Source organism: Dermacentor andersoni, chromosome 4 (assembly GCF_023375885.2).
Source record: "Dermacentor andersoni chromosome 4, qqDerAnde1_hic_scaffold, whole genome shotgun sequence".
Lineage (NCBI taxonomy): Eukaryota > Metazoa > Arthropoda > Arachnida > Ixodida > Ixodidae > Dermacentor > Dermacentor andersoni.
The window spans coordinates 155,816,455-155,829,891 of record NC_092817.1 but is presented as its reverse complement, the minus strand read 5'-3'; the positions used below and the strand labels follow the sequence as shown (position 1 = coordinate 155,829,891).

General features: G+C 45.4%; 1 protein-coding gene across 1 annotated transcript in view; it reads left to right on the top strand.

The window, feature by feature from the left end:
* LOC129386517 (uncharacterized) overlaps positions 1–11,948 on the top strand; it is a 47,759-nt gene extending 35,811 nt beyond the window's left edge. The window contains exons 7-8 of the mRNA XM_072287554.1: positions 1,617–1,742; positions 11,415–11,948. Coding sequence (XP_072143655.1) covers positions 1,617–1,742; positions 11,415–11,612 — 324 coding nt within the window. The 3' untranslated portion in view covers positions 11,613–11,948. The remainder of the gene's footprint in view (positions 1–1,616; positions 1,743–11,414) is intronic.
* Positions 11,949–13,437: the final 1,489 nt, after the last annotated feature.

Here is a 13,437-nt window from a genome sequence, read left to right as displayed (position 1 = left end):
AGGCTTAACGTTTTACTTGCAGTAGTGTGTGAATCTGTCCACGTCTACTTTTTGTATATTCTTATTATAAGATCCAGACCTTCGTTGTTTTGTGCGGTACTCTGTATTTGTTCTGATCTGCCTTTCTTATTATCTAGGCAAGGTTTTCTTTAGACAATACAAAATTAATTTGGAACGCCTGGGGATCTCCTTAAACTTGGCCCTGGAAACGAAGGCAGTGATTGATATACTGGTGCAGCGAAAGTAGACGTTACTGTTTCCAGTCTCTGCTTTGTTCCTCTGAATGGTATATATTACTCTACAGTTAATAATAAGAACAGGCAGTTGGTAATCGAGTCCATGTTATCATACTTATATTATAACCTGCTGCAGTCTGTACTGAAATGATGTCAATGTGGAATAATGAATGTTTGTGCGTATTCGGATGAGTTATCATTGCCGCGGAGTGGTTGTCATACATTTATTATGCAGTCTCAGAGGCAACAATTTTTCAAGTTAGATCACAGGCTCAGAGCGCAAGCACATGCTATTTACTGGATCCAGGCATTGCAACAAACCAAAGCTGTCATTGAACCGTTGGTTACAAAACATGGCCTATTGAGTTATCGCTAAAATATTACCTTGCCTTCAACAAACTACTCATGTCTAGCAATGTTCAGTGCCATAAATACACAGATGGTTCGATTAACCCGAAGCCTATACCTGTGGCCTTTCTGACTGACCAGAAATGGACAAACTGGCAAATGGAGATCGCGCAGACGTATATGTATAACAACAATACAGTGCATAAAGTAACGAAAGCTGCAGACAGACATGAAATGGCCTGCACACCCACGTATGTCCGCGTTTATTTTGTCGAGCCGTGTCTGGTTCTCGGTTCCATATGCTACCTTGTCCAAAAGCCTACCCAAGTGAAGTTAAATGGAAGGTGAAGCCTAAAACTCAAAATTTTTTATACGATATTAAAAAATAACTTGCAGCGCCAAGTCACTGCGTGTCAGAATCACTTTTCCACGATCATTAAATATACTCTGGCTTCGCACTCTGAATGGGGGCACAATCATAGTATTATTAATGCGTCCACTCTATGAAAGTAAACCGGACTGTTCTCTTTCCTCATGTTTTCTCCTGCAAAGGATGGAATTTATCGGCAACATAATTTCTTCCAGTGACGCTAGAAACTTGCTACATATGTCTTAGGGATGCTACGTAGCGCGCAATGCTTTCAAAGAAGCCTCACTTTCTGAAGTTGGCAGCGTGCGCCGTATTTAGCTAAGTTGAGGATAGGTAGTTTCAGTCGAGTCTGGCGGTACAAGTGTACATAAATGAGCTAGGGCGTTATATTGCGCTAATTGACAGAAGCGTCGACTTCGGAGAATTACATCTTTTCACGTGTATATCTGTCAAATGCATTAACATCGCGCAACCGGCGCCGACGCCAAATCAAGTTATCAACGAACGTCTTGGTTACCACCTGTAGGCGCCAGACGGCGGAGCGTGACATCAGGCACAGAATAAAAACCTTGATGCACGTGCGATATGACAGGCGAACCGGTACGTTCCGGTCACTGGTCAACATTTAACTGCACTGAAAGTTCTGTTTCGGTTTTTGACAGGCCTGTCGTAACCATGGGTACAACAAGACATTCAAGATCGACCAGACGTTCCAGGCGATGGTGGGGTACGATAAGCAGTTCGGCTTTCTCGTCACCTTCGACACAGCTGAAACACTTCGGTCAAAGGCAAGTCATGTTCTAATGTGAAAGCAGCACATATGTGCGCTCATTTAATTTTAGACCTGCACTATGGACCTGAACTCCGTGAGCATTTGTCGCCCTTGGGGAAGTGCAGTATCAACTTCTAGTTCTGGTCGTTGGCTACGTGGTTCGCCTTTTGACCGCGAGTTCTTGGAATCAATAGCCGGCGGCAGTTGTCGCATTTCGACATTGATGATACAGAGAAGTGCTCGCGTACCGTGCTTAGGCAGCGCGTTAACGAAACCTAGGGTAGGTAAAACATTGACTAGCACGCCGTTATAGCATCCTTTACAAAGAAATGTGCAGTTTGAAAATTCTAAAGCTACCCTGTTTTTTGTAATGAAAGTATACCGCAGCGACGATATACTACCATTGGATTTGCTCCTCCCAAGGGCTTATAAAACATAACAACAAAAGTGACCGCTGTCTCAAAATTGACATTTAGTCTTCTTTATGAAGATAATGAGGAATAATATACTGCCCCATTCAGCAAAACGTTTTTTTTTACTCATTGCAAACAGCATCAATTTTGTATTTCCGCTGTGAAGTGAGCTTCCGACCTCGATATCGGCTATTTCTCAGTAAATATGGAGTATTTTTATTCTTGAATAATGACGATGCTTCCAGCATTTTGTACATTCCAGGAAATTCCGTACGGTTGGTCGGGTACAGGTGTATGTTGCGGCTCGTTGGGCGATGCAAATTTCAATAGATGCGTCATTGCGCTGCAGTTCGTTCATAGTTGTATTTGGTACCCCGGCAGGGCATGTGTTGATCTCATAAGTAATGCCTGGGTAAACGGTGAAGTACAACACAAAGTGGCAAAAGCAATATTATAAAAATAGGTAAACAATTATCAAGGCAGAAACGCCAGCCAAAAAAAAAATTTTGCAAATCTATGGTAATCTCAGCAACTGATCGATCAATGACAGGGAATCTATATAAACGAATTCTCAAGTGATAGGGTTCAGTTGGCTGACATTTTTTACTGAGGGCGCCCTCCCTGCCTGCGGTGCAACAAACATGCCGTCAACAATAGCTGCCTGAACTGTATAAACGTAACGTAAAACAGAAAAAAACGCCTAAACAACCACAGTGGTGGTCTAGCTGTAGAGCATCCGCCTCTTACATTGAGTTTAAATCCCAGTGCCGCCGAAAAGCCACCGGTGGTTTCAAATACGTACAGACGTGCCCTGGTCTGGTGCTCCGCTTCTCCTGGGGGCATCAATCTCGACAGGGAGGCATAAGAGATTTCCCGAATTGTCTGTGGAAGCCTCTTGTCCAACCACAGACGGCCTTGTTGAAGAGAATCCGCCGCGGCTGCGGGAAGCAAGTACTGTCGACGAGCACCTACCTGTAAAATAGGTATAAGCGCGCTCCCTGCCTGGTGCTGAGCCATCGAAGGATCTCAACGATGGTGAGGTGCTGTTTGTCCCCAACCCCAAGGCCGTACCCACCTCAATAGGCGCGTTTCGAGTGCCATATGGGGAATCGTCGCCATAAGAGCGGCCCAAATCTGTTTTTTGTTGCGCTCACGAGGGTTTCGACGGTAACTGCGCGCGCACGCTCCTTTCCCAAGCGTATCATTATTGGAGGAAGCCTAACGCCCGGCTGGTTTACGCTTGTGCAATTGTATCCATTTGAAGTGGTCGGGGCCCGTCGACGGTGGCAATCAAAGCCACAATCGGCAGCAGCCGTGGCGTCCGCTCTACAAATAGAATGATGCAAATGCAATACATTAGTTTATGTAATTGGTATTTTCATTTCAAAGCAAGGATTTGTACCTTTGTTCTTTAATTTGCCATTGATACCGAACATGCCGCTGAACGTCGACCTTCACCACGGTAACCGCGGGGGTGGAGGGGGGGGGGGGGGGGGGGCTGGTTCCATTCCACGCTGTGAAAGTGGCTGCACAGCGAAGCTGTGCTATCGCCTGATCCGATAGACTGATTTGACGTACCCTTGAATTCAGTTCTTTCAAGCCTGAGAACAACGCTGATCTGTATATTGATGTAGCTGTTCCTTTCGTCGCTCATCATATTCGCGCTGTTCTTCAAACGTCCTAACTATGCGTGATTTGCACTGGTCAGGAAGCGCTGAATCCTGCGCAGCCTGAGCACGACGTCCTTGTGCACATTGACGTTGATGTTCCTTTCGTCGCTCATCATAATCACACTGCTCTTCAGTCGTCCTAATTGTGCGTGGCTTGCTTGGGGTAGCAACCGCTGCGCCGTGCCTAGCTTGACCACGAGGACACTGCGCATATCGGCATTGCTCTTCCTGTCTCCGCTCATGTTCACTGCACTTCGGGAGTTCTGAGTGGCGTTTTCACAGCGCTATCACAACATAAATGAAACCGCGTCGTACGCGGGCTCATCTTTTTTTACATATGAAAGTGTTGTGACGTCACTGTCTGCTTCGTATGCGACAGTTGCCACTTCCCCACAAGTGCAGCTTATGCATCCGTAATCTTTAACGCGAATCGCGTGTGCTGAACACTATTACCAAAGACGAGCTGTTCGGTTATTTTGTTTTATTTCCCGCATGGGCGACGCCGCCGCTGCACCTGGTGGTGGGCCATGGAACCCAGAGGCACACGCGGCGCGTGCCTTTTCGTGTGATTGGTTAAGTTTTTAGCTACGGAAACGGAGAAATCTCGGAGTCCTAGTCATATGCAGCTTCATTGTCGAACCGCTGTGTTAATTGGCACAAGAGCCTCACTGTAAAACCACACACACGTAGTGACACGCCTCTAAAAGGTTGCGGACCATGCGACATTTATGGTTAAACTTTTATAGTGTCGAATGACGCTTTTATAGACCGTTCATGGCCAGAAGCATCGGTCTTCGCATCTGTTGGTATGGTAGGTTTTATGGCTCACCTTGCTAGTGATTTGGCGTTGTGATTTAACCGCATACGTGAAAATGCGTGGCTTAGTCGGGGCTACGAAGTAAAGATTTGACCAAAGTCTGACGAACTTCTCGAGGCTTGTTGATGCGCCAACCACAGATCTTTGCACGCCTATTTCTTCCAAGATAGTAGGCATCAATGAGTCCGCCAACGCAATACAATAGGTTAGAGATTTCTACGTGCAAGCTTTAGATTTGGCCAAGTTTTGTGTAGTATGCAACTACACCATACTCACTATCCTGGCACGGATTTCTAATTGGATCATTCTTACTTTGTGTTGCTTTTGCCACTTTCTCTAGTTCTAAATTGTTAAATCAATAAAAACTTTTTGTTTGCGCAACAGCACATGTCCTGTGAATTAAGGCTGTTTACGTTCGCGTCGCCGCACTACCGAAACAAGCGACGACATTTTCATTAAAATTAGCAAGATTCGCGTAATGTCTTGCTGCCCCTTTATAACAGAATTCATTTTTTCGCTAACATTCCGAACGTTCCCTTTTCTCAGTAAAGATATTGCAATGACATGAGGCAGGAGAGATGGGGAAGAGGTTACCTTGTGCTGCCCATTGACGCCATTTTAACCTGAGCTTCAGCCTCGTCCTGTAAATAAACAAGCATCAAACGCAACGATTACCGTTTGAGCTGGAGGCGCCGGGTACGTCAACCAAGACGACGGTGCTGCTCCAACAAGTTCCACGCCGAAGTCCATCGACAGCCTCTGACACCACTGGAGATCGCTATGTCCCACAGCGGTGACCCACAGCCATCTCTCGCTGCTCCGGCAGGCACAACCGGCGCGTGGAAAACTATGCGAGTACGTGGAGGGATGACTGAAGCGTCTGACGAAGTACAGCGGCTGGAACTCTGCGCCTCAGCTAGACAATTTCATCCTCTTCCTTGCAGTCAGTGCGCTAGTGTTCTTCAAGAACCATGATGATACATTCACGACGTGGTACAGCATCGTTACTGACCTCAAAGAGTGTTTGGAGATTCTATGACGAAAAGGAAGCGGTCTGAGCATACGTTGCTTTAGGGTGCTGAAGTCCCAGGTGAGACCTTTACTCGATACATAGAAGCGATCCTGAAGCAATGTGAAATGGTCAATCCTCGAATGTCCGAAGAGTACAAAGTTGGGCACCTTCTCGATGGCATTGCCGAGGATGTGTACCATTACTTATTTGGAAGGGAGAGTCTCGCCTCGGTCTCCAACCTCATCATGCATTGCCATTCGTGACCTTCAAGTTGCGGCGTATAACGACAATGTTAGGGAGGTTGGCGTATTTTGCAACGGTCGCAAGTCTTCACGACTAAAGTTTTCATTGTGACCTTGCGGTAACTGTAAGGCAAATTGTCTGCGAAGAACTTGAACCACATACCAAAGGGGCGGATGTCGAACAGCTTTGTTGTGCTTCCTTCCAAGCTCAAGAGCATGCATCTGCTGTATCCTCATTTTCTGCCATGCCAGGCGCTGCAGACTGTCAGGTTGTTCGGCTGCGACAACGTCGTCGTTCCTTGCCCGACGACATGACATACAATCAACGAATTCGTAAAGCTGCCACTACGAATCAGGATTCGGAAGATCGCGTTTATTATTCTCAGCGTCCAATGGTTGACCCCGCACTGCACAATGTCGGTCGCGCGTCGCCTGTGTTACGGTTACCAGTCACCAGCGCCGTTCACCACCACCACCGTGGGAAACTTGCAGGCGATGCCGATGGAGGCAAGGTTGCCGGACAATCTGCGTCTCTGCGAAATACTCCTCTGCCTATTGTGTAGATGAAGAACAAAGTGTGTGTGTTAATTGATAGTATGCCTGTAACCTCATTAGTGGGTACTAGTGCCATCGTTTCCGTCAAGAGGGATTTCAAAGGAAGGCTGAGTCGGAAAATTATGTTTGCATGGAAAAATAGTGTGAAGTTTTGTGGTGTTAGTGGACGCTGTCTTATTCTTCTTGGTGTTCGTTTTGCAAGTGTGTTATGAGAGGAGGCTTTAAAACAATTTCTGGTACTGCCGTGGTGCACTCATGATGTGATGCTTCGTATTCACTTTATTGAGGTTGGTGGTGCTTCCGGTAACTGTGGCACAGACGAAATTATATTAAATATCGCGCTTCCCTCCACCCTTGCCGACGCATCATTGCCAGAGAAAGACTATTTTGTGTTTCTAACAAACTGCTGCTATCGACTTGACCGCTGTCACGTGTCCCTGTCATTGTCGCTGCTACCGACCTCTTATCTTTTAAATCGCAATTCCATCCATTTTCGTCAAGCGGCGCGAAGAAAGATGTGCTTGTGGCACGCAATCTGCGTACATTAGTGAATGACACCTCCAATTTGTGGGATTTCAACTGTTATTCCGTCCCTGCTGTTCACACGCGCTATATGGAGCTCGCTGAATTTGACGAAAACATGTACAGCTCCATTACAGTTCAAAGCGAGGGGCACTCTGCTACTAGCTATTCCAACCGAAGTATTTCTGAAGAGCAGGTCCTACAGAGAATTAAGTAGTCGCTGCCCTCACATGAGGGCCACGCTCTCGCAAACGTTTAGCCGGCACATTTTTCTGTTTTCGATTAGACGCAAGATGACAAGCAGGCCTCACTCCCGCGTTCTCGTGCTCGCCACCAACGAATTGACATCGGATATGCACATCCCATTTGGCAACAGTCTTACCGGGTTTATTCGACAAATAGGTCTTTAATCGCTGAACAGGTGAAAGACATGGTACGGAAAAATTTTGAATGCAAGAGTCCTGTAGTCCCTGGGCAACACCGTAAACCTCAGTAAAAAAAATATGGATCGTGGTGGTGCTTTCTTTAAAACAGGAAACCAAACGCAGTCACCAAAAAGAATGTGTGTCCGCTCCATAGCATTGATAATATCACCGATTGCCTATATTCCGCAGTCTATTTTCATCACTGGATTTGCGATCAGGGTATTGGCAGACACCCATGCATCGAGACGATAAGGAGAGAACGGCCTTCGTGACATCATCCGGCCTTGATGAATTTAATGATATGCGGTACAGCCTTTGTAACGCGCCAGCAACAGTCGAACGATTTATGGACACTATCCTCCGAGAACCTAAATGAAAAATTTGATTGTGCTCCCTCGACGATGTGGTGATTTACGGCAGCACTTTTGAGTGGCCGTGCCAGACGCCTCCGTCGTGCTCTGTATTGTATAGAAAAAGCGGGCTTGATACTGAATTTCAAGAACTGGTGGTTCGGTTAAACCGAGACGTTACTACTTGGGCATCTGGTCGACAAAACCCGTATGAGGCCAAATCCACGAAAGATAGATGCAGTCAGCTCCTACGAAGCACCCAAGTAAGTGCGGGATTTGAGGAGTCTCTTAGGCCTTTGCTCGTATTTTTGTCGCTTCGTCTCAAGGTTCGACGACGTGATGTACTGCTCCCCATGTCTTCTCTCAAAATATGTCCCTTCTTCAGGACATCGGCTTGCAACAACGCATTGCGGCAGCAACATTTCTGTTAGCGTAGGAGACTATACTGCGTCACTTCATACAGGGCCGAAATGTAGTGCGCTATAATGTAAAAATAATAGGCGCGTAATTATTATTTACATCAGGGTGCCTAAGTGCGTCTGGCGTTCTAGGAGTATCAACTGTTTCAACATGAATCTTTGCGGCAATGAAACAAGCGTGCCATTTGTCAATCTGTCAGACGTTGTGAGAACAATAATTCCTGAAACAGGTGCAGAGGCAATCTGACACAAGACCGGATAAATTATAATTTTTTTTTTTTATGCGAAAGCATCAAATTACTGTTTGAGCAGAAAGCCGGCGTCTGCAGCAGTGAAGCGGCGAAAAATTTCCGCTTAGCTGCGACTCCACGTTACGAGCCCGCCTCGACTCTGCAAAGCGGGCGATTCGGAACACCTTCAGCTATAGCGCGCCAGGTGTTGCGGCGTGCGGGGGAAAGGGAATCGCACCCACGGACGTCTCCAGCGCGCCTCGACGTCACGGTGACGCTACGCGGCAGAGCGAGATGGGTTGTTCTCTGGGGCGGTTATTTGGTCTAGTTGGTAATTCATGATATTTCAGTCAGCTAGTAATTTGTTTCATAGCACTATGACTTGTTGTCGGAACACCCCTTTTCGACGTATGCCCCTTTTCTATAATTACACACGATGTGGCAACGCAATAAAATATTGTTGGAAGTGAGCGCAGTGTATGTCGTCTCTCGCAGTCTATGTATTTCGCGCTGTACCTCATTTTTTTATCATTGGTTGTTATCGGCGAGGTACTCGAGCGACGCGCGCGTGCGGGTGCCGCCGTCTCTCTGTGGCCCCGCTTTCTCCCTCTCACCCACACTGGGCTTAGCTACTGCGCAGACCTGCCGGCCTTCGTGGCTGCTCCTGCTTCCTAGGTCTCACATCGTGCAAGACGTCGGTGGCATGCGGCGCCCCTGATTTCCCATCAATATCGTCCAAACTATTCCGGTCTGCAGCCAACATGCTAATGTGGAAACTATACAAAAAGATAACCCGCACCAATTTATTTCCACAACTAGTGCGTTTCAAAACTCCAAAACATTGCTCACCGGGCAAAACGCGAAAGGCCGCTGAGCGGCATTCAAGTGCGCTTTGATGGTTTCGCATTGTTTCACTTCCGACGGAAATGACAACGCTGGAGCGAGGCCGGATGGTGACTTGTTCCTCAAATTCATAAAAATCCTCGGATTTTTCTTCCGTTTCATTTGTGGTCTATCTCTTAATGGCCTACTGCAATAAAGAAGATAACCGACAGTCTGTGCTTCTGAGTAGAGATGTAAGATGTTCAATTCAACGTTGAAAATTTTGGGATTTTTTTTCGTTATTTTTCTTTAACAAGGATAAAATTGAAAAAGAAACAGTTTCAACGCAGGATTTATTTGTTGCCATGAGTCTCCTTTTCACGTCTCTAAGATTTGGCCAAACGCGGTGTTTGGCAGTCTGCGAAGCACCTGGATCGAAGCACGTGGTGGCAAGGACTTTCCTTCAACCAACCCTTGAGCTCCCTCGCCTGTCGCGCACTGCAGATTCCCCCTCCTTCTGCAACATGGAAAAGAAACTGGTCCGAGTTTGAAAATATGCCCACCATGCTACGCAAAAGGCTCGCAGGGCATCGTGTGCAAAAACTTGTGTGCGGAAGGCTTCGTACGATGCCCAGCTAAGCGTTGACGCGGCAAGTGGAAATAAAACGAGCACAAATTGATACAAACTGATCATAATGCCACCATATTCTTGGATAAAAAAAAAAGCTTGCGACAAGGATAGCAATAGGTAAAAAACTGTTTTGTTTTGCCTCTTTTTTGGAGTTCGACACAGAAAGGATAAATGGCTAAACCAGTTGCGCCTTTGGACGTTTATTTATGGGCGGCTGAGACATCTTACGTGCGTTTGGTCTATTTCTTATTGAAATAAACTCCTGAGTAGCTCTCTTCTGTTCTTCCGAGAACTGCCTTCTTTTCTCGTGCTCTTTTGTGCACTAATTTTTCTAAAATTGGTTGAATTTCTTTTGTTTCTTCGTTTCATGATACGCAGAAGGTAAAGCTATCCCGAGCGCCTCATATTGGAGGAAAAAATTTTTTCGTCCGCAGATGAAGACGTTTATCGCACCATGCTAGTTATGTCGCAAAACCTTTCGATCCGTCCTACATGACGAAGCCTTATACGAATGGAGCCGCATATCTTTCGAAGGTTGCTTGGAGGCTCTTGAGTAGCGTCTCGTGAGCGCCCATCTATTTATTATTTCGCGTATTTCGCGGGATTTGTCTTTCTCTTCGAAAAACAACAGGGCACACTTCCCCACGAAATAATGCTTGATGCGAAAGTTATCTAAGGTGCCCTCCAACTCTGTATTTGACATGTTTGCGATTCAACCAATATTAAAAAGTTCACTAATTAAAAGCAGGTATTAATTATTACTTCGTGATTAAGAAATACTGACTGTAAGTGCAAACGAGAGCCGTTACTATGCAGTCGATACGATGTCTCTAGGGCTTTCTTTTTCAAATCTTGGTCCAAGTTAACTGGGACACCCGGTAACAGCTTTTTTATCTCTGGAAATGAAGATGTGCGCCTGACCAATGTTAATTCCGCCTTGCCTGGTATTTTTCTGTGCCACAATACCGGTGAAAATACTGCAAGAAGCCGCTTGCTCTTACAAGATACTTTGGCGCTGACTCATTGAGCACAACAATGAGTTTTCGGTATGGAGGTTTGAAATACACGTTTGCCTCATATGGCTCAAAGAAAAACAAGGACTAATGGCAACGTGCTGTGCACCTCAACGACCATGCAATCTCATTAGCTACCTGAAGCTTGTGTTCAGTGAACTTCACTGCAGCTCGACACGACTCAACCGTCTATCAAGTAAAATATTAATTCGGTGAGCTATGTTCTCAAATACATGATGATACTGAATACCTCCTTATGTACTGCTGACACTGTAACATTATGGCAACATTACGTAAAACAATGTCAGATGCAATGATTAGGATAATTGCATTGGCTTAACACCACTTTCGTCCACACAAAACCGGGCCGTGACTTGTTACTAATCTACAGCGCAGTGAATGCGATCCTGTGTGCCTTTCATTTCGCAAATACAGGCAGTTCTGACTTCCTACTCAATGGCGGTTTTCCCGTACTTTTACAATATTAATGACCACATTGGCCTTTTAACTGTTATATTTTGGACTGTTATAGGTAATCTGAGTGACAACCCTTTCATATTTTTGCAGTTGTGTGAAGCGAAGAGCACCGCCCCAGCTGCGAAGTTTTACATCGCTGCTGCCGCCATCGGAGCTGAAGACCACGTTAACGCGTGTGGATTCGGAGCGTTGACACGACTGCGCATGCTCAAGGCTCTCACTTATTTCTTTGCGTACAACTACACCTCAGCTGCGCAAAAGTCAGCATGCCTCCTGGTCAAACCTTAGTGAGAGCGAGACTGATAAGTCCCTTCGCAGTGTCTACAGCCTACGCTACCATTATTTTCAGGTCTTTTTTTTTTTTTTTGTCCGATGGTGAGGAAAACCGGCAGCGGTTTTTCATGCCCAGATCGGTTAGCAATAAAATTTCCTGAGGAGATAAGAATCTTGTCAACACTTATGGGAGAAGCTTTATTTGGCGAACGGCGCAAACATAAGCTTCTACGTTGCACCATCTCCTAGGAAACTGCTTTTCGTCCAATCTCACTGGTACGTGCAAAGCCTCTTGCGATTGGATAAGGCGTTTTAGGACATTCCGCAATTTCTTTGTAGTTCTAGGGGAACAAAAAACAACAAGAAATGATTGCGAATAATTACGACAACGCAATCACCTGTCATAATTACTGTGTATTGCGAGACAATTTATAGTTAGTCCATTCCATATAATGATGAATCAATGATAGTATTCAATGTCGCGTGTGGTGGTTGGTATATTTTATTGCTGTCGGCACGTGATTGGTGAACTAGCTATCAGCAACGTCTATTAGAATATATTTACGCTTTATACTAAACCATAGTAAACAAAAATGTAAAGCTTTTTAAACGACCAAGTTTTTGACGTAATAAATAGGCGAGTTATACTGCCATATTACTTCGAATATAGGTCTATTCCTATATTCGAATCGTCGAGGGGTAAAATTTGAATCTAAGTCAAGCCATATATATTTTAGAAGAGCGGAAAACTCGATATAAGACGCACCTTTGTTTATTATAAACTCGTTTAACCACGCCTCTCTACTCGATGCCACAAGTGACATCTTCGTCGGATACTTCAAAGGCGTCATCGGCACCCTAAACGACGTTGACCTCTGCGCCGTCGATTGCATTAGACAGGCAGAATGATCTCCAGGCAGGCTTTGTGGGGGGTGCGATGGAACCACTCTATTAGCTAGGCAATCGGCTGACTCTGGTGAGGAATATAAGTGGACACTCTATGGTCGCGGGCATAGGTCGATATATCACGATGGTCCATATTTTATCAAATATTTCTTAGCGCCCATTAGGTGAAAATGTCTGATCATCCTTGGAGCTTTTCGTAGTGACAGCGCATGCACGGTGATTAATAATTTCAGCCTTTTCAGATGCTTCCCTAAAGACAGCCATGAATATTTCTTTCCTTTTTTAGGGCGCTATAATAACCGTTTTCTATTATAGTCGTCTACCGTGCTCCGCGGAAGGTTTTATCGAGTGGGAACATATTGCGTATTGGTTTGTAAGAATTAACGTCGTGAAGCTGCTCACCGACTAGGAGAGAGGCCGTTGTGGATGGTTCTGGGTTTTCACCTCTCAGTTTCGTGCAAAATTGACGGGCAATTTTCCATTACGCACCGCAGCAGCTGCAACTCGAGCGGAGATGTGCCTATGTATTTAAATGGACACATGGACAAATTGGTTTTGCACTTTCAAGCAAAAGACATGAAAAAAATAATTTTGTAAACTGTCTCTGTTCATCCTCCATTAGCACGATATGCCCAAAGATAACCACAATAGTAAGTCATATTTAATGACCACCAGTCCAAGTACACCTTTCGGTAGAACATAATTACTTGCAGTTAGTTGCCGAAATACGAATATGTGACTGTTATTCACGTGCGTGAAGCAAGACTATCATTTCAGAAGTTTGCGAAGGGATACTTGCGGGATTTTTATGTTCTTCACAGTGTATGCAACGCTACGGTTAATATATCCGCAACGGAAACTAGCGTATACCGATAGAAATATATGCCGCGAATCTACTTAAAAGACATGACGCATAACTCATTACTCTTACTTG